Source organism: Pristis pectinata, chromosome 5 (genome assembly GCF_009764475.1).
Source record: "Pristis pectinata isolate sPriPec2 chromosome 5, sPriPec2.1.pri, whole genome shotgun sequence".
In the NCBI taxonomy this organism is placed as follows: domain Eukaryota; kingdom Metazoa; phylum Chordata; class Chondrichthyes; order Rhinopristiformes; family Pristidae; genus Pristis; species Pristis pectinata.
In genome coordinates, this window is record NC_067409.1 from 54,028,935 (window position 1) to 54,051,397 (window position 22,463).

General features: G+C 40.4%; 1 protein-coding gene across 5 annotated transcripts in view; it reads left to right on the plus strand.

Annotated features, from left to right (window-relative positions):
• Nucleotides 1-22,463, plus strand: part of sema5a (sema domain, seven thrombospondin repeats (type 1 and type 1-like), transmembrane domain (TM) and short cytoplasmic domain, (semaphorin) 5A) — a 166,896-nt gene that overhangs the window by 127,215 nt on the left and 17,218 nt on the right. For all 5 annotated transcript variants that reach the window (XM_052016670.1, XM_052016671.1, XM_052016669.1 and 2 more), the window contains 4 exons: nucleotides 116-263; nucleotides 10,601-10,826; nucleotides 15,520-15,738; nucleotides 18,984-19,154. In XM_052016670.1, coding sequence (XP_051872630.1) covers nucleotides 116-263; nucleotides 10,601-10,826; nucleotides 15,520-15,738; nucleotides 18,984-19,154 — 764 coding nt within the window. The remainder of the gene's footprint in view (nucleotides 1-115; nucleotides 264-10,600; nucleotides 10,827-15,519; nucleotides 15,739-18,983; nucleotides 19,155-22,463) is intronic.

Consider the following 22,463-nt stretch of genomic DNA (forward strand, 5'->3'; position numbering starts at 1 on the left):
TAGTGGGAAGTTGTATCAAAAGGAAAGAAAGACAAAAATGAAACTAATTCAGTCTTTATTTTTCTATGATGGTCACTCTACAATAAATGTATAATTTGTTGTGTTGCCTTTCTAGGTACTGCAATGAGCATCTTCAATGTCCTCCACACACATTCTGGACTCCTTGGGGTCCATGGGAACGTTGCACTGCACAATGTGGGGGAGGGGTTCAGGCTCGGAGAAGAACATGTCAGAATGGTGATGACTGTCCAGGTTGTAACAGGGTGAGTTTATCATTATATTTGCAACCTTTTCAATGACAGACTTAATCAAAATTTTTCCAGGTCGCAACTATTCCTCCAAATGCCAAGCACTCTCTGTGGCTTGAATATGATCTTAATTTAAGCAAATATTGTGCAGCAAATCGAGTGCAAAGTTAATTTTACTCTGAAAATCTCCAATAAAGTGAAATCTTTTTGATATCACATAGTATGCAGAAAATGCCAGAGTGTGAAAAATTGAGGTGTCAGCTGAACTAATTCCAACCATATAAAAATTACATAGAGATTAGAAGGATTTTGATTCAACAGATCCAGCCAATGACCCCTATTCTTTTGAAGTAGGAACATGTATTGAAATTCATAAGTTCATTTTCATTTATTTTCCTCGCCTGTCTCACAGTCAGCGACAGAGTGACTGGATGCTTGAACAGACTTTGAGTATTTCAGCCCTGTTTTGGGATGGTGATTCATCTTGTGAACTTTAGTGATACACTGCAGGCCATTGGTCAAACACATCATAAATTCCATCTGTTTGCTCTTAATGGTTGGGGTGTGTTAGGGAAGGGGCTGTATTGACTGACACTTCAAACAAGTGTGTAACAAGTATGTTGTCACTGAGAGCCATAGACACACCCAGTATTAAATTAAAACAGTCTGAATGCATTAAAAGCTACTGGATTTTGTGTTGAAATCAGTGGGCATTTATTAAAAGCAGGATGGCAACCTTGATCTCAGACTGCAGTGGTTCATGGTAAATGACGCAATTCTGTACCTCTGCAGTTCGTATGAGCTGGTCTGTACTGACTTTCAATCAGTGGTTGTAGGTCCATAAACAAAATCCTCAAGGATGTGCATCAACTAACTACTGTACTGAAGGCACATCTTAACAAGGATGGAGTGGGGTCATAAGACACTGCAGATGCTGAAATGTGGAGCATAATGAAAAAGCAAACTGCTGGAGGAAGTCAGCAAGGTCAAGCATTCAGTGTGGAGGCACAGGTCATTATCTTGCTTCAGACTGAGAGTGTAGAGGGAAGATGGCCAATATAAAGAAGTGAGAGGGAGGGGGTATGACGGGAGCTGGTAGGTGATGGGTGGAACTGGGTGAGTTGGGGTTGATGGGCAGATGGAGGCAGTTGGGTGAGGGGGAAATTAAGAGACAGGGTGGTGGGTGATGTGGAAACTGATAAGAAAAAAAAATAATGGGCAGGTGGGGGACGGGGAGGGGGAGAAAGGGGAGGGTAAAGGTAGAGAAGGTGATGAGTGGAACCGGAGAAGGGAGGGATGATGTGTAGGTAGAACCAAATAAGGGATGGGTTAGGGATGGTAGGCCAGGGAGAAGAAACCGATGTGGATGATGGGCAGATGGAAATGGAAAGGTGAACAAAGGGTCAGAGAACCTGGGTGGACCAGTAAGAGTGGGGAATGAACATAGGTGTGGGTTACCTGAAATTGGAAAATTCAATGTTCCTTTGGGTCGTTGGTACCCAAGCAGAATATGAAGTGCTCTTCTAGTGGCAGCGAGGACAGACAGGTCAGCGTGGAAATGGGAAGGGAAGGTGAAGTGGCATGCAACTGGAAGTTCAAGATAGCCATGCTCTGCAATGCAGTTGCCTAGTCTGCGCTTGGTCTCATTGATGTAGAGCACCAAATGCAGTAGATGATGCTGGTGGAGGTGTACACGAATCTCTGCCTCACCTGGGCCTGGATTAAGAAGTTATTTTTTCTCTGTCATTCCTCCATTTTAACTGTCAAAATGAGTGGTAAATTAAGAGGAAAGCTGAAGAGTTTCAATTACAAAAACTTTTCGCATAAGTACAAGCTAGGGAAAGAGTAGGTTCTCTTACAGACCACTGGGGGAAATCTTTGGGTGGCGCCTGGGCATATGAGTGGGGTCTTAAATGAATACTTAATCAGTATTCACCAGGGAAAAGGATGTGGGGGTTGGGGTGTTAGGGAAAGGGTATGCTAATATTCTGGAACATGTTTGCATTAGGAAGGAAGTAGTGTTAAAGCTATTAAGACCAGAGACTGCAGATGCTAGAATCTGGAGCGACAAACTATTTGATGGAGGAAGTCAGCAGGTTGAGCAGCATACATGCAGGGAAAGGAATCATTGATGTTTCAGGTCAAACCCCTGGATCAGGACATCAACAATCCCATTCCCCCACCCCCCACCACAGATGCTGCTCAATCTACTGAGTTCCTCCAGCAGATTGTGTTGCCATAACAATACCCTAGCATTTACCACTGACACCCCCCCGCCCATCCATGTCTTGTTGACTCCAGACTCTGCTAATGTTCTCCCAGCTGGCCTCCATTCACCCTCATCCATCTCAGCACCTCCAAACCTCTGCCATCTGTATCTTATCCTGTGCAAGGTTCTGCTTACCTCTGTGTTTCCTTTCTTACCTACAAGACTACCATTCCTCCTGCACATCCAGTGTAAAATTTGTGTATTATTGTATGAAGCCCTCAAGACTTTGCCTCTTTTGTATCCTCCAGCTCTACAATCCAGTCCAAATATTTTGTTCTCCTGAATCTAGTCATCTGTCCCCCTTCCTCTATTTGGCTGTATTGGTTCTATTCTCCAAATCTGTCTCTTAACCTCTTTCTCTTCCATAAAACCCAACACGGACCAAATTTTTGGCCAAGACTTGCAGCCTCTTCCTTTGTTTCAGATTACCTTACATTTAAAGCACTGTGAAACACTTTTCCCCAATCTAAGAGTGGTAGGTAATTGCAATCTGTGATTGCTACCCAAATACTGCATTCAGAACGCCCTCAGATGATCCCCTGCTAAATTTTTCAGTAAACACTTTTAGGACTGCTGCTGCCTCCTCCCTTATCTTCTGGCTGGGAAAGGACCAGGTGTAGGGCTTCAGGCTGAATTCTTCTGTAACTCCCTCACCCCAGTTGTTGGAGAAATGGGAATGTGAGCCATGAAATTCCTTTCAATTTTTAAAAAAATTGCTGCAGGTCTGCATCTTTTACAATAACATTCATTCCTCAAGGAGAGCCCCAGAAACCCAAGGCCAGGGCACAGGAGGAAGGAGCCTTTGTCACACTTCTCCATTGTCACTTCCTTAACTACTCACGAGATCCTTCATTGCAGCAAAAATCAGTCTTGCACTAGTACTCAATGGGGCAGACATTACAGATGGTAGAACAATGATACAGGTGCTGAATGCATTTGCACTAAATTCTCTTTCCACATACCTCATGACATTAAATGGCATTTTAATAATTCCTGCAATAACATTATCAACGACAGCCTTTATTCTAGTTTCACTAAAATGACTTGACGTTTGATTTCTGAAAGAAAAACTGGCAAGGTGGACATTTTCCCTCCACCTCAGCAAGCAGTGGTGTGAATCTACTTTACACCCAAGCAATTAGAATGGTTTTAGAGGTGGGAAAGCCAAAAGGGTAGTTCTGCTATAAAACTGACTTTGCATCTATTAGTCACAACTGGCCCCATTACTGAAACACTGAAATCTACTCTACCTTTAAAAACTGGTAGTTATTCAAGACAAATTTAGAGCAGAATATTGGTTCCTGAAGTAACCTAAAGAAAGTTTTTATAAACTTCTTTCATCCAATGAAATTTCTTTCATAAAATCCTATAATAAGAAAAACAAATTCTTCTACACTTGTTCAGGTACTTAACATCATTAGTAATGCTTAATTGTTCCATTTAAAAAAGATACTGATTCAGTTCTTCTTGGAAAGACAGCTGGAAAACATCTGTCTACATCTCACTCCTGATAATTCAGTGATACAGAGATTAACTAATGGGCAGTTATTTAAAATATCTTGGGGCAGAAATTGCTAATGTTTGACAGGAATACAGATCATTCTAATTTGAGCTGGGGGCACACAGTATTTGGTTTGTGTGGGCAATGGTCCCATTGCTAAACTCAAAAGCCCATCTTTTTGGTATTTCCAGTGTTAAACGTTGAATAAGTAAACTACAGGTCCAGTAAATATTGAGGAGAATCTTGACATTTGTAATTGCAAGACTGCAACAGGAGTTGGAGCCTTGGGTCATTTTTATCTGGTCAACAGGGAAAATTCTCAGTGGAGAGGCAGCAGGCAGTCTGGAAGCTGCAGTGGCATAGTTCTCTATAGGGGACTTTTAGCAGGGTGGGGCAAGATCATTTCTTCCACTTCCCTCCAGCACCCCCACGCTAACCCAAGATGCAACTTGCTTGGGGAATTTCCACACTTCTGCAGAAGTGTTTTCGGATCCTGTATGCTTCCCAAAGGTGGCCATAGCTATGGAACCAGACACTGGTGCTATTCTTGCCTGTGCGAGTGTCACAGGGATAGAAAGACGATGACCAGTTGACAGTTGCTTCCTGATTTGATTCTGGAATCTGGCATCAAGGGGCTGAGGAATGTTGGAGCCATTCATTTCATTGACTGACAGCCGATGGCCTACTTTAATAGAGTGTGAGGGTGGATGCCTGTCATGATTTATGGCAGTTACCACAAAAACAGAAGTTCCAACCTTGAATATTAAATGAAATCACAATGTATAAAATTCACATAAATCAATCAGAATCTTCCTCCTGGAACCCAAACCCCAGTAGGATGCAGATCTGTGGATTTCACATCTAGCATTCTGAGATAGTATAACACTTAACAAACAGAAGCAACAGCACAGTTTTAACTGATAAGATAGTACCCAATAAAGAGAGTCAGTCAGTCTATCACCGAGTGAGGTTCCAAAATCAATGAGCAGGAAAAACTAGGGATCAGAGTGGGATGATGAATGAGAGAGGCAAGAAAGCACAGCTTTCATCTTGTACTTGGATGACACAGAAAGATGGTATGTGGTCCATTAAGCCCTCTATGACTCCCAAGGGATTAATCCCATTCCCCTTCCTGGTTTCCCTGCACCACTGCAAGTTATTCTCTCTCACACATGCCAATCAAATTATCTTTGATTATTTTGACACTTACCTATATTAGGGGTAATTTACAGGAGCCAATTCACCTACCAATATGTCTTTGTGAGGCAAGAGGAAGTTGCAGCAACAGAGAGGAACCCACTCTGTTACAGAGAGAATATACAAACTCCTTACAGACAGCACTTAAGGTCAGGATCAAATCTGGGTCCATGGAGCTGCAAGGTGGCTGACAATCCCTTATGCAAAAACCTTAGGGACCTAGTATTCAAGAGGTAATTGACCAGGAAACATTAGTTTCATGCTTAGGTGGCGAAGATGGTTTTCCTACATACTGTGAAGGGTTGTTGGGAGCATCCTTTGTTTGTATCTACTTTTCAATACTTCCTAGTACTTGGCAACCTATCCAAGTCTAATGTATCCTAATACTTCACTGCCTTAATCCTTCAGTTAAATTGTCACAGAGCCACAGACATCAAGCATCATAGCCATGGAATAATAGACCACTACGTAGCATATTGTGTTACAGACCATGGACAGTTTTTTGGTCATGTATGTTTTCTAGGACACAATTTAAACTGAACTTTTTAGATGAGAGATGGCAATTAACAGGTTACCTTGAGTGATAACGTTCAGGACAACACAAGAAAATAGGAGCAGAATAGGAGTTGACCCTCAAGCCTGCCCTGCTGTTCAACATGATTATGGCTGATCTGTCCCAAGCCTCATCTCCTCATTGCCAGATCTCCACAACTCTCAATTCCCTGATCTTTTAAAAAAAGCTTCTACTTCCTCTTTAGATACCCCAAATAATCCAGCCTCCACAACTCTCTGGGAGAGAGAAATCCAGAGATTCACCACCCTCCAAGTAGTTGTTCCTACACACCTCAATTTTAAATAAGCACCCCCTAATCTTGTCACTTTGTTCCCTCGTTCAAGATTCTCACACTAGTAGAAACAGAGTCATAGAGCAATACAGCACAGATACAGGCCTTTCAGCCCAAAAAGTCCATGCCGACTACGGTGCCCACCCAGCTAGTCCCAATTTCCTGCATTTGGCCCATATCCCTCTGAGCCCCGCCCCTCCATCCAAGTGCTTCTGAAAGGACACTATTGTACCTGCCTAACCACTTCCCGTGGCAGCTCATTCCATATACTCATCACCCTCTGCGCAGATATTTTGCCCACCAGATCCCTTTTAAATCTTGCCCCCCCCCCCACCAAATCTATGCCCCCTAGTTTTGGACTCCCCTACCCTGGGGAAAAGTCTTACCATTCACCTTATCTATGCCTCTCAGAATTTTAAACATTTCTGCTAGGTCACCCCTCATTCTCCTATGTTCCAAGGAATAAAGACCTAGCCTACCCAATCTCTCCCTATAACTCAGGTCCTGGCAACATCCTTGTAAGTCTTCTCTGCACTCCCTTCAGTTTAATAATGTCTTTCCCATAACAGGGCAACAAAAACTGTACATAATACTCTGAGTGCAGTCTCATCAACATCTTGTACAACTGCAACATAACATCCCAACTCCCGTACTCAGTGCCCTGACTGATGAAGGCCAGTGTGCTAAATGCCTTTTTTTCACTACCCTGTCTACCTGTGACACAGCTTTCAGTGAACTATTCCTTTGAACTGCTAGGTCCCTGTTCCATTACACTCCCTAGTGCCCTATCATCCATAGTACAAGTCCTACGCTGGTGTTACTTACCAAAATGCATCACCTCACACTTCTCTGTATTGAAATTCATTTGCCACCCCTTGGCTCACTTCCCTAACTGATCACATTCCCCCTGTAATGTATGATAACCTTCTTCAGTATCAACAAAACCTCCTAATTTTGTGTTATCTGCAAACTTACTGATCAAGCCTTGTGTATTTGCATCCAAGTCATTTATATAAATGACAAACAACGGGGGTCCCAACACCGACCCCTGCGGCACACCACTAGTCACCAGCCTCCATTCCGAGAAACAACCAACCACCTCCCTCTGCTTCCTACCTCCAAGCCTATTTTGAATCCATCTAACTAGCTCTGCCTGGATTCCATGGGACTTAACCTTCCAGACCAGCCTACCATGTGGGACCTTGTTGAAGGCCTTGCTAAAGTCCAAACAGACAACATCCACTGCCCTACCCTCATCTACCTTTTTGGTTACCTCTTCAAAGAGCTCTAAAAGGTTCATTAAGCACAACTTTCCACAGACAAAGCCATGCTGACTCCTACTAATCTGACTGTCTATCCAAATGCTAGTAGATCCTGTCCCTCAGAATTCCCTCCAGTAACTTCCCACTACTGACATTAGGCTGACCAACCTGTAGTTCCCTGGCTTCTCCTTGCTACCCTTCTTAAACAACAGAACAACATTAGCCACCTTAGTCTTTGGGAACTACACCAGCAGCTAACGATGAATCAAATATCTCCACAAGGGCTTCCGCAGTTTCTTCTCCAGCCTCCCACAAAGTCGGAGGATCAACTCAGTCAGGCCCTGGGGGTTTGTCCACCTTAATGCACTGTAAGGCTACAAATATCTCCTCCCTGGTAGTACAAACATCCTCCAAAACATCTTCACTTGTTTCCCTTATCTCTTGAGCAACCATGATTTTCTCCTCAGTAAACACAGAGGAGAAATATTCGTTAAAAATCCCACCCACCTCCTGCGGCTCAAGACAGAGGCAGCCCTGCTGATCTCTAAGGGGACCTACTCGCTCCCTGGCCACCCTTTTATTCTTAATATATCTATAGAATCTCCTGGGATTTTCCTTAACCGTACCTGCCAGATCCATCTCGTAGCCTCTTTGCCCTTCTTATTTCCCTCTTAAAAGCATTCTTAATCTTTTTACTGTCATCAAGGGATTCACTTGTCCCCCAACCTCCTAAACACAAATGTATGCTTCCTTCTTTATCTTGACAAGAGACTCAATATCTCTCGTCAGCCAAGGTTCCCTAAACTTACCAAGTTTACCCTTCACTCTAACAGGAACATGCTACTCTTGGACTCTTGATATTCACACTCTTGAAAGCCTCCCACTTGCTATTCCTTTCCCTTCAAATAGGCTCACCCAATCGACCTAGACTTGATCCTGCCCAATTCCCCCAAAGTTAGCCCTGCTCCAGTTTTGGACCCTAACCTGTGGGCCTGTCCTATCCTTTTCCATCACTATCTTAAAACTAATAGAATTATAGTCACTAGAGCCAAAGTGCCCCCTGACTGCCACTTCAGTTACTTACCCTGCCTTGCTCCCCAAGAGGAGGTCCAGTATTGCACCCTTCAGAGTAGGGCCCTCTATAGATTGCCTCAGGAAACTTTCCTGGACACATTTCACAAATTCCACCCTATCCAGGCCCTGAACACTCTGAGTAGTCCAGTCAATACCAGGGAAATTAAAATCTCTCACTAATACAACCCTATTATTCTTACAACTATGAGCAATTTCTCTCCACACCTGCTTCTCAAGTTCCCACTGACTACTGGGAGGTCTATAATACAGCCTCACTAGAGTGACCCTCCCCTTCTTGTTTATAAGTTCTACCCATATAGCCCCACTGGACAATCCCCCAAGAATGTTATCTCTTAAGTACTGCTGCTACGTACTCCCTTTTCAAAAAGGCAACACCCCCTCCTCACTTACCTGAGCCTCTGTCGTGCCTGCAGCATCTGTATCCTGGAATATTCAGCTGCTGATCCTGGCAATTAATTAGCTAATTAACTATTAATTAACAATTAGCAAACTTGCCTCTTTTAAATTCCTGAAAAGTGAATCTGACAAGCAAGCCCCAAGACCTACCTCTTTTAAACTCTCCTCTTGCTCCAAGTCTCGAATCCTGTAATATGAGACTCGTCTTGGTTCTTTCTCTGCAACTGCTCCCTCAGAATTTTGGTATTGGTATGTTATTGTAACTTGTACCGAGATACAGTGGAAAAACTTGTCTTGCATACCGATCGTACAGGTCAATTCATTACACAGTGCAGTTACATTGGGTTAGTACAGAAAGCATTGATGTAGAACAATTATAGTAAGAGTAATGAGTGGATCTGTAGAGAGCAGCTTGCAACGAGTTGCCATGCTCTGGTAAGATCACCTCTCATTTTTCTAATCTCCAAAAAATATAGATCTAACTTCTTTGGCTGCTCATGATAGGACAACCATCGTAGGAATTAGCTTAGTTACTGTAGGGTCACTGTACTAGGATAGATATTAAAATATAATCCTGCATCTTCACATTAAATAAATGCATATTGATAAACACAGATAGATGAGATCTCTACCTCTAACCCCCAACGCCTTACCCACAGATTTAAACCCTGTATGGCCTTCAATCCAATGTGACATTTCGCTCATAATGTCAGGCATTGGGTCCCGTTCTTGAACGCTATCTGCCTCCCAGTCTAGTTGAAGAACATTATTCCTTTATATATTGCATTGCACAAGCTAGAGTTAGAACAGAGAAGTCACTGTGGATGTGGAGAGATTTGTTTCTGCAGAACTAAGAGATGTTGGAAATTTAATCACAGTCAAGGCTCTGACCACAAAAGACTCAACACAAAGTACAAAATAGTTGATAGAAAATATAATCTTCTGGATAAAAAGAGACCTCCTTCTTCTAAAGTGAAATGCCATTCAACAGAATGTGAGCTGATGTAAAACACCTAAATTAAATAGTGCAGAGAAAATATTGTGTTTTAAAGTGGTAAACATCCCATAAATATTCCAAGTGGAATTCTTTGGATTGGTTATGAAGACATTAACGATCTCTACATTTTCGATATTTTTTATGTGTATAACATATAATTACATGAAAGTTCAACTCTCGTGTTTGGACCTAGAATTTTTGTCTTACTTGAATATCTTACTTCATTATCTGACACACAAAACAATTAAAAGCTGATTGTTCAAAATGTTAAATTTTCAGATGAAAATTCCTGTAGAAGAACAAATGCCATATGTAATAATTATGGTTTCAGGCCAAATAGAAATTGTTTTTCAGGTTTTAACTTCTAACTCGTACTCGCTTGAGGTGGGTAAAAACAACCTGATGCTGGGATGATGACCACAAAATGTATATGAGGCAGAACAGTGTAATATGAACAATGTAATATTATTTGGATCATTACCTTTTCTTATAGGTGCTATTATTTACTTTAAGTTCCATAGTAATATTATTCAAAGGACTCATTCCCATCTGTCCTACAACTGGAATGAAGTCCATCCTCTTGATTAGATTTGTTCAATGATACAAGATGTGTTGCACACTTTTTACATTAAGAGTGAACAACATCTGCCATATTGGTGTCCTCTTTTTATATCCTGATTTGTGGAAATGTATAAGCCAGTTGCAAACATGCAAAACTAGCCCACTGATGCTTTAGTTTTTATTGTGGTAAAATTTTAATTCTGCTCATTTTGTTTGTATAAATGTGTAGGAATATCAACTTTGTAATACCAACCTATGTCCAGAACTGAAGAAGACCACTCCATGGACCCCTTGGACACCTGTTAACATTTCGGACAATGGAGGTCATTACGAGCAGAGATTTAGGTACACGTGCAAGGCACGCTTGGCTGACCCAAACTTGTTAGATGTTGGCCGTCAAAGGATAGAGATGCGCTACTGTTCCAGTGATGGATCGACAGGCTGTTCTGCAGGTGGTGAGTGTACAACAGAATTTTGAGTTTTAGAATTATGTAGCTTCCCTAAGTCATGAAACATTTGGGAACATTGATTGATTTAGTGTACCTGAGATCATAGAAAATTATCTTCTAACAATTTTTGTGTTTTCCCGATAGCCCATGAATCCGTAATCAGCCCAAGGAGATAGTTAGGATAGGGTTACAGAGCTCAACAAAATAGGGACAGTATTGACATTTCTCTGCCTTTCATTTTGAAGGGATGAGCTTATCTATGAATTAATACATCTTTTAAAATAATGGACAAATGTATTATGCTCGAGCTTATCTATGAATTAATACATCTTTTAAAATAATGGACAAATGTATTATGCTCAAGCATAATAACAGTTTGTTGCTAATACAATTATTAGCCCAATTATTTTTGGAACACCTGTTAGATACAAATTTAACGTAATAAAATTGATATGAGGGTATTTGCAAGAAAAAAGTATGTCTTTACATGATGGTAAGTTGCAGTCTTCATTTTCATGATGATCAGAAAGCAGTTGGAGCATTTTATGCACGAGAGACTCCAGAACAAAAGCAGTTCATTCATTTTAGAGTATGATGAATTATTAAATTACTAATTAGGGAACAAGTTTGCTTAATCTAATTGGCTATTTTGTATATGTCAATGCAGAAGCCAGACAACTAAAGTACAACCCAGGGAGCATCATAACCATACTCAAGAGTCCTAGGCTAGGTTATATTCAGCAAGTACAAATGGATAGAAATTAAGAGTGGAAACATCTCTGGTTTTCCTTCTTAACTCAGAATATGTGAGCCTCGAGGACAATTGTAACAATATACTACCATTCTGGCTGAGCTTGCACAGGTTAGTGACTGAGCCTGGAACCAGACTGGCACCTACAAGTATGCTCTGCACAAAATTAACTACACAAACGCTACTGCACTGACTGTATACTTGCACTTGATATCGGAAGCTTTAAATGTGCCAAATTAGATGCTAAATTAGCTGGCTGGAGGAAATATTAAGAGGATATTAGTTTGGGAAAATTGATTTGCAGTGTGGGTAGTAAAAGAAAAACCTTAATAGATCATGGATTGTACAAGTAATTTTCCAAAAATGACATGAGGAACAACTTTTTGCAGAAGTATTATGAGAAAAATGTTTTTTATGCAGCCAATAGTTAGGGTGTGGAATATGCTGCCAGAGATAGGAGTGAAAGCAGATTCAGTTGTAACACTCAATAGGAAAATGGTGAGGTATCAGAAGTGAAAGGATTTGTGGGACTATTGGGGGTGGTTAGGAGTAGGGACTAGTTGTTGCTTAGATTTCAGATGGGGAACTATGTTGTCTGAACCCTACTGTACATGCATCCTGGCACAAATTACATGAACAGCACATGTTGGGCAGAGATTAGATGAGATTAATATCACAATAATTTCATAACAAAATTCATCCCATCTCTCTCTGTTTCCAACACATAGGGTTCAGAATCAGAAGAATCAGATTTATTATCACTGACATATGGCGTGAAATGGTTGTGCTGCCTACTAGCCAAAAGTTCCATGGAGAATTGTTGGCTGGTCAGTGATTGTGGAAGCACATTTTAGACTTCTCACCGACATACAGCAGCACTGAAGTTGGGAACATGCTGAAGATCAGATGCTTGCATCTGACCTCGCACTCTGCCCTTGGTCTCACTATCAATCCAGCGGTGTTGTGTAATTTGCTGAGCTGAGGGTCACTTCATACTTGTGCGAGCTGCTTTACACCAGCCACATCCGGCACATTCAGCACTGACCCATTCATTCGATGGGCTTGGCAATTTTCATTGAAAAAATAATTTTTAATTTTTTAATCATTTTACTGTATATTTTGAGGACTTAAATTATTGAAAATTTACAATGTAGGAGGTCATTTGCCCATTTGAGTTTGTGTCAGTTGAATAAAAGTTATTGACCTCATCTATCATCTTGCAGCACTTGGTCTTTGCATGCCACAGTTTTTGACATGCATGTTCGAGCTTTGTTTAAATGTGATTATGGTTTTTGCATCTACCACCTTTTCAGGCACCGAGTTGTAGACTCCTACCACACTCATTTCCACTCTCATCCTTTTACTGGTTAATTTAAATACATGTCTCCTGGTTTTCAACCCATCAGCAAAGGGAAATTGTTTCTTCCTATTTGTCTAGGGACCTCGTAATTTTATACACCTCAATTAACCTCAGCTACTTCTTTTCCAAACCTGGCTTTCCAATCTTTCCTAATTTTGCCTAATTTTTCAATTTTGGCAAAATGAATCTCCTCTATAACTTTCCTGATCTTTGATGACCAGAACTCTGCACAAAACTCATGCCGTGGCCTGACAAGTGTTGTGTACAGCACAGTCTCTCTGCTCTTATATTCTGTGCCTTGGCTCATAAAGGAAAGTATCTGGTAAGCCTTTAACCACATTACCTACCTGGTCTGTTTCCTTTCAAGATTTTCAGGACTTAATTTACAATTTGTCTCTGTTCCCTTGCACTACTTAATCCCCTCCCATTCATTGCCCATTCATTTGTCTTGTTTCATCCCCCCAAATGCATTACATCACACTTGCCTGGATTAAGTTTATTTGCCACATTTCTGCTCAATGAACCAGACTTTTGCTATCCTCCTGATATCCAAAGCTTTCCTTCTCACTGTCAACCATGTTTTGTATCATCTGAAATTTTCTTTCTTGTCTCCTCTACATTTATGTCAAAATCATTAATATAAATTAGAAAATGCAATGGAGTGTATGTACTGAGCCTGGTAGAGCCCACAGGTTACAGCCTTCGAGTTGCAAAAACACCAGCCTTTGCTTTTTGTCATTGAACCAATTCAATCTTCCATTCTCCTGTGATGCCAAAACCTTTACGTTTTTTTGAGCAGCCTGCCAATGTTGGAACTTGTCAAAAGCCTTGCTAAAATCAATGTAGACTGCTTCAAACACACTGCCTTCCTTATTACCTCCTCAAAAAATTCTATCAGGTTGATCTCACAAGACTTTCCCTTAACAAATCCGTGCTGACTGCTCTTGATTAATCTGTGCCTTTCTAAATAAAGGTAAACACTGACCCTCAGCATTATGGGTGAAATGGATCAAATTGCTCACTAAAGATCAATTTCTTGGTTTTTGTTTTTAGTAAGGTCAATTCAGTAAGGTTCAATTCTTTTGAGAATTATAGTAAAGGTATTTTGATAACATAATCTGGACAAATCTTTGCAACCAAGTTGGTAATGTGAGCCCCTGTGTTTAAAGTCAATCCCAAAAGCATAGACAGATAGAGAGGAGAAATGTTTCTTTCTGGAGAATTGCTAGACTAAAGAAATTAGTTTTATATTCTTTGCTGTTTAGAAGAATGAGGGGTGCTCTTATTGAAACATATAAGATCCCAAGGGGGCATAACAGGGTAGATGTACATGGACTGCCCAGAAAAATACACCAGTGGAGTCTTTGAAACATGAAATCAATAACTATTAATAGAATTAAAAGGAAAAAAATAAAATGGTAAATGGATGGGGGAAAATAAACCTTCCTGAAAGCTGGCAGACACTTTCATCCAAGATAGATTATTCTGTTTTTGCTTAATTTGTTTCTGCCTCTTTTTAGTCATCTTCAAGGACAGCCTAAACAAAGACTGTTGACCAGGACAGCTGTTAAAGACTTCAGGAAACCTCTGTCACTTTATTGTGAAGTAGCCTTCCATTGCACTTGTATAATGAAATTTTATTTAAGTTCAGTCTTGTTCTGCTACTTGTATTTGGTCACTGCACTTCCAAAGCAAATGGATCGGTACAATAATAAATCATAAGAGCAATTGGTTCAGTATGTGAAAGCATATCTCAGGATGGATATATTGGTCTTAAGAGAGGCTTGGAGTGTTTTATCTGTCATTAAAATTTATGGCTTTTTCCAGACGACCACCCTCAGTGACTTGAGGAGTTCCACTGCTTGTTCCACATTGTTGAAGTCCCAGGCCTTTTCTATTATGGTCATCACCTGTTTAATGTGCTCCTACCAACACAGAAGAACCTTTAGACCACTGGAAACTTCCTATTTGGGATATTTTACTTTAACTCCGTTTTTATAATCTTTGACTTAAAAGAGTAGATTTTCCATTTGGGCACCAGCGCTTTGGCTGCACCTTACTGTTTTTCCGTAAAGTTTCCTAAGTCCAGCACTGCCATGAGCTTAGGTCAGCAGTGCCATTTACTCCTGTGATACCTGTGCTGTGTGATTGACTTCCTGTGAAGTCCAAGAGGACTGCAAGTTTTCCCAAACTTTCTAACTCTCAGGCTGGGAAATCTGCCTGCTGGTCCTGTGCACAAGTACAGCAGGTTTTTTGAAATCAGTGGGGGGTGAGGGGGGGAGGGGTGGTGGGTGGAAGCAGCCAAGGAATGGTAAGTGGACCTTTTTGTTTGAATTAATTCAAATGTAGTTAATTGTTCAATGTGTGTTTCATTTAATGTTCTCTTTTAAGTTTAAAATTATTTATATATTTTAAACATTTTAATGCTTCCATGATAATTCTGAATATTTATGAAAATCTGCTCCCATAAAATATTACTTCTGCCACTATTTGCTTTTCTCAGTAGGTAAGCAATTTATATTTTTTAATTCCAAATTATATTTTTTAGTTCCTTTGGCTCTATAACTTTACTCCCATGTTTCCTAAAGGGTTTTCTGGAAGCATCTTACGGTACGGGAGATTTTCTGCTTACACAGTCAATGGGGCTTGGTCTGCTTGGCTGCCATGGACACAGTGTAGCAGAGACTGCAGCCGAGGAATTCGAAGTCGTAAACGAATGTGCAATAATCCTGAGCCAAGGAATGGAGGACTTCCCTGCCTAGGACAATCTGTTGAATACCAGGAGTGCAACATCATGCCTTGTCCAGGTACGTGCTGCTTCTTTGGTGCCTGAAAATGATCTGTGACAGGGTAAAATTGTTGATTGCAAATGAACTGAATGTTTCTAGTCCTAGAAATTATATTCTTTTTCCTGCATATTATACATGAAGAAGGAAAGGTGAGGAAAAGTAGAAGTATGCACATAGCGACATTGCCAAATGTTATTATGAATTGATATTAATCTTTCCTATTGCCAGGAGCACCTAATGTTTGTACATAAGATTTATGTGATACACACTCTTCACGTTTTGCTATATCTACCTCTAATATCCTGCAAGGCCATACTCTTATATCCACCTTAGACACATGAAGGGTTATGTGAGTCCTACTGGAATTCTAACCCTGAGCATTAATCTTAACCTGCAATCAGCTGAGTTACTTGTGTTCATATTATGCAAAGGCAATAAAACAAATATTATTGCATTGGTCTGTATATTGCCTAATATTAAAATGATTAATAAATCCAAATAACACATGGTTTTGGAGCTTGTCAGCAAAGCTTCTGTTTATTTTGGTGAATTAGAGAAGATAGGTATCATCATTAATATTTATTTTGTGACATTTCTGGTTTCGCCTATTAATAGTTTGATTTATGATTGACATAACTGCTGCTTCTCCCATGCCTTAAAACGAACTGTAGTTGGCTAGCTATTCTAGACTAGTTACCTAAAATACAAGAATTGTTCCTAGACATTGGTCTATTTATAAGAGGAGCTTACAAGTATTGAATTTTTTGAGAAATTTCCGTCTCAGATGAAAGGGTATTAAGGTAGAACTCCAATGGTTGCCAGTTGCAATAGTGGAAGGTAACAATTTCAAAGCAAATTTTTGGTGAGACATGGTTATAGAATGGAACATAATTTAATTTACTCCAGGATCAACCTTTGGACCTCCATGTATTGCTGAGCTTTGCCACAGACGATCAGAGAATTTGGGACTTGTGTTTACCTAAAATGTTTTTTTTTCATCAGCCCAAGCTAATATTAAATAAGCTGAATCCCAGATGTCACAATCTTCAAATTTTGACATTAATACTGTGATTCAAACAGTATCCTACATCTGCCACAGTCTCTGACGAAAATACACACAGGAATCAGCTCCAGCTCCACAGGAATAATTGAAAAATTATCAGTGGCTGAAATGAAAAATATCTACAAAGAACTTAGCAGCCCCCAACTGGTGCTGTGCTGTGAGCTTCACTGTCACTGCAGTTGGTGTTTGATTAAATGCAGAATCTGCAGATTGATTTCTGTAGTTTATAGCTTGGCATTGCACAAAAACATTAAAGGAGAAGACATTGTTTCTGATTTTCATATGCATGTAAATAGGGTCCCTATTTTCTTTAGACACCAATTTGCGGTATTCTGGATAAAAGAAATAACAGCAATTTATATATGTGGAAAATTCTCACATCTATCATGAATAGGTCAATTTCAGAGAGACAAAATCCACATCTTCCTGCTACTTTGTTGGAGTTATCAATGACTTTATCCCTTCACTTCCTATCTTTTATTGCTTTTTTAATTCCTGCTTGTCGTTTCAAAATTTTTGTTGGTCCATTGGAACTGTTGTCCATTCCACTGAATGCCTCCTTGTATTAGAAAGGATATTATGGAGTTGTTTTGGCAATGTGATAAGGCTGCTGGCACTGCATGTGTTGCCTACTTTCATTGCAAAATTCTGAGCATGTGTGGCAGACAGCCTCTTAGTTGTTGTGATTGCAGAATTTAATGTGCATGTGCAGATCTGCTTTTGGAGTTTAGGTAATGGAACTCCCCTCAAGTTGGGGAAAGATTCTTTGAGCCTAACCAGCAGAAATTACACTGTGTGTGTGTGTTTTATAAAGTGCATGAAACATTTAAGGTATCAGGTCCACTTGTATGTAAACTATTTGTTTTTTTTGCCTGACCAGATACAGTGTAAAACCATGTCTTAGCTGAATGTCCATAAGAGGAAGGCTTTAAAATGGTGGTACCTGACACAAATATAACAAGTCCCTCTCGGTCATTTGTTTTGTATTATATTTACAAAAAGTATTTTTTTTCTTTAAGTAGAAAAGTAATTTCAAATATGTGCCTGAATAGAACAGTAATTGAAAAGTAATTTCAAATATATGTTTGAATAGAACATAAGAATGTAAGAAATAGGACCAGGAGTTGGCCATCCATCCCTTCGAGCCTCTGCTATTCATCAAGATCATGGCTGATCTTCTATCAGTGCATTTTCCTTAATTCTCTTCATATCTGGAATCTATTGAGTCGTGTTTTGAATGAAGTCAATGGCTGAGAATCCCAAATGTTCAGCACCCTCTCCTCATCTCAGCTGCAAATGACCTACCCCTTGTTCTCAAACTTGTGCCCCTGATTAGACTTCTCAACTGGGGAAAACATGCTCCCTGGATGTAGCCTATGAAGCCCTGTAAGAATTTTGTAGCTTTTGCTGAGATCTCCTCTCATTCTTCTAAACACTAGAGTACATGGTCCCATTTTACTCAATCTCTCCTCAAATGGCAAACCCACAATACCTGGAGCCAGTTGAGTGAATCTTTGCTGTGCTCCCTTTATGGCAAGTACATCCTTTCTTGGGTAAAGTGATCAAAACTGTACACAGTACTCACTAAGGCCCTACACAATTGCAATAAAACTTTCTTAGTCTTGTATTCAAATTCTCTTTATAATAAAGATCAATATGCCATTTGTCCTCTTAATTGTTTGAAGCTTTGATCCCTTTGGTCCCTTTCAACAACACCACCACCCAAACTCTCCCCATTTAACAAATGCTGTTTTCTGTCATATTTACCAGAATTACTTTTTTCCACTTTATATTCCATCTGCCATGTTCTTGCCCACTCACTCAGCTTGTCCATTGCCCCCTGAAGCCTCTATACATCCTCCTCCATACTCACAATCCTGCCTACTTTAGTACTGTCAGCAAACTTGGAAATATGACATCTGGTTCACTTGGCTAAATCGTTGTATCATCCTGGTTACCTTAAATTGGACATTGAAACTGAAGATAATAAAAAGCAATAACCCAGCAAGGTAACTTGGGAAGTACCTACTGATGTATTCTTTGTAAATTTAAAATAAAACTGTATTGCTGGAAATCAAAACAAAAACAGAAAATGCTGGAAATACTCAGCAGGTTTGGCTGCATCATTAGGAAGACAAACTGCTAATAATGTTTCGGGTCGAAGACCCTCCATCAGAATGGTTACTATTTGTTTTTTAAGTGGATGGTGGCTGGTCCTGTTGGTCGTCTTGGTCCAAGTGCTCAGTTACTTGTGGAGGTGGACATTACATGAGGACTCGTTCCTGCAACAATCCTGCACCTGCCTATGGTGGAGACATCTGTCTAGGTCTGCACACCGAAGAAGCATTGTGCAACACACATCCTTGTCCAGGTAGGGAATGTAGAATACATCAGAGGACCTTAAAGTACTCTTACTGAATTTTTCTTGCAGTTTTTAGAAATAATTTCCAAAAATGAGTTTTGTGTGAACTTGTGTTGATAACTGTAAGAGATGACTATAACTAAGAGAAATGTGCATAGGAACATAAGAAGAACATAAGAAACAGGAACAGGAGTAGGCTCTCTGCCTGTCGAGCCTGCTCCGCTATTCAATAAGATCATGGCTGATCTGGTTGTGGACTCAGCTCCAACTACCTGCCTTTTCCCCATAGCTCCTTAATTCCCCTAGTATGCAAGTATCTATCTAACTGTGTCTTAAATATATTTAATGAGGTAGCCTCCACTGGTTCCCTGGGCAGAGAATTCCACAGATTCACTACTCTCCTGGAAAAAGCAGTTTCTTTTCATCTCCATCCTAAATCTATTTCCATGAAGCTTGAGGCTATATCCCCTGGTTCTAGTCTCACCAACCAGTGGAAACAACTTTCCTGCCTATGTTATCTGTCCTTTTCATAATTTTATCTGTTTCTGTAAGATCCCCTCTCTTTCTTCTGAATTCCAGCAAGCATAGTCCCAGGCGGCTCAATCTCTCTTCATGGGCTAACCCCCAAATCTCCAGAATCAACCTGGTGAACCTCCTCTGCACCGCCTCCAAAGCCAGTATTTCTTTTCTCAAGTAAGACCAGAACTGCTTGCAGTACTCCAGGTGCAGCCTCATCAGTACCCTGTACAGTTGCAGCATAACCTCCCTGCTCTTAAATTCAATCCTTCCGGCAATGAAGGCCAACATTCCACTTGCTTTCTTGATAACCTGTTGCACCTGCAAACCAACCTTTGTAATTCATACACAAGCACTCCCAAGTCCCTCTGCACAACAGCATGCTGCAATCTTTCACTATTTAAATAATAATGTGATCTTCTATTTTTCCTTCCAAAGTGGATGACCTCGCATTTACCAATGTTGTACTCCATCTGCCAGACCCTTGCCCACTCACTTAACCTATCTATATCTCTCTGTAGACTCGCTGCATAATTTGCTTTTTCACTCCATTTAGTGTCATCAACAAACTTAGATATACTACACTCCAGATCATTAATGTACTGTATATCGTGAACAGTTGTGGGCCCAGCACTGACCTCTACGGCACTCTGCTCTCCACTGATTGCCAACCAGAGAAATACCCATTTATCCCAACTCTGTCTTCTATTGGTTAACCAATCCTCCATCCATGCTAATACATTACCCCCAATTCCATGCATCCTTATCTTATGGATGTCTTTTATGTGGCACCTTATCGAATGCCTTCTGGAAATCCAAGTATACAACACACACCTGTCCCCCTCTATCCACTGCGCTCATTATATCCTCAAAGAGCTCCAGTAAGTTTGTCAAACAGGACCTGTCTTTGTGAATCCATGCTGTGTCTGCCTGATGGTACCACTTCTATCCAGATGTCTCGCTATTTCTTCCTTAATGATAGCTTCAAGCATTTTCCCAACTACAGACATTAAGCTAGCTGGCCTGTTGTTACCTGCCTTTTGCCTACATCCTTTTTAAACAGTGGCGTGACCTTTGTTGTCTTCCAGTCCGCCAGGACCTGTCCAGAGAATTTTAGTAAATTATCACAAACACCTCTACTAATACTTCCGCCATTTCTTTCATTACCTTGGGATGCATCTCATCAGAACCAGGGAACTTGTCTACCCTTTAGGCCCACTAGTTTGCTCATCACCACCTCTTTAGTGACAGCAGTTGTATCGAGATCCTCACCTCCCATCGCATCCATGACATCTTTCTTTGGCATGTTAGACACGTCCTCCACCGTAAAGACCAACACAAAATAGTAATTTAAGGCCTCAGCCATTTCCACATTACCCAATATTAATTCCCCCTTCTCATCTTCCAAGGGACCTACGTTCACTTTAGCCACCCTTTTCTGCTTTATATAATTGTAAAAACTTTTACTATCTGTTTTTATATTTTGTGCTAGTTTACTTTCATAATCTATCTTCCCTTTCCTTATTGCTTGCTTAGAGTTTCCTTGTTGCTTTGTAAAGTTTTCCCAATCTTCCAGTTTCTCACTACTCTTGGCAACTTTGTATGCATGAGCTTTTAGCTTGATGCCTTCTTTTATTTCCTTAGTTATACAAGGCTGGCTCTTCCCACCTTTAATGTCCTTGCTTTTAACTGGAATATACTTCTGCTGAGCACTACGAAAAAACTCTTTGAAGGTCTTCCAGTGTTCCTCAACTGTCCCACCACATAGCCTGTGTTTCCAGTCTACGCTAGACAACTCCCCCCTCATCCCATTGTAGTCTCCCTTGTTTAGGCATACTACACTGGTTTTAGATAGACCTATTGCACCCTCCATTTGTATGAGAAATTCAATCATACCATGATCACCCTTTCCAAGAGAATCCCCAACTACAAGTTCGTTAATTTTAGCTGTCTCATTGCACAGGACCAGATCCAAAATAGCATTTTCCCCTGAAGGTTCACTAACATGCTGTTCAAGAAAGCTATCACCGATGCATTCTATGAAGTCCTCCGCAAGACTGCCTCGACCAACTTGATTCACCCAATCTATGTGGAAGTTGAAGTCCCCCATGACAACTGCCATTCCATTCTTATATGCATCAGTGCTCAGATATTTCTTGGTTTATTGCCTGGTGTCACTGTAATATTATTCGGTGACCTATAGACAACTCCCACCAGTGATATTTTTTTCCCTTCACTATTCCTGTTCTCTACCCAGATGGACTCAACATTCTGCTCCTTAGATCTTGTATCGTCTCTCACTATCACCCTGATCTCATCCTTAATTAAGAGTGCTACCCCACTTCCCTTACCTTCCTGCCTATCCTTCTGTATTACCTGATACACTTGGATATTTAATTCCCAATTACCTCCACCATACAACCACGTTTCTGTAATGGCCACTAAATCATACCTCTTTTGTACTAATTTGTGCCACAAGTTCACTGACCAGTGCATGTACAGAATGTTGAATAAAGTTTGTACATTTTTCCTTCAAGTTGGAAGAGTGCTAAGTTATTTTCTGTAAAGGTCCAGTCGGTGTTAAGATATTTACTAATGAAGTTACCATTAGAGTCCAGTCATTAGTTACAAAATGTACTTTTAGATAAATATGTGACAGGAGAAAATATATCTCAACATAATAGCATGAATTATGATGTATTTAGAATTTAGGATAGCATTCTGGTAGAAGTATTTAACTGGTGACTCTCATACTTACCAGAGTAATTGGGCACTTAGTTGAGTCTATCCAATATGATTTAC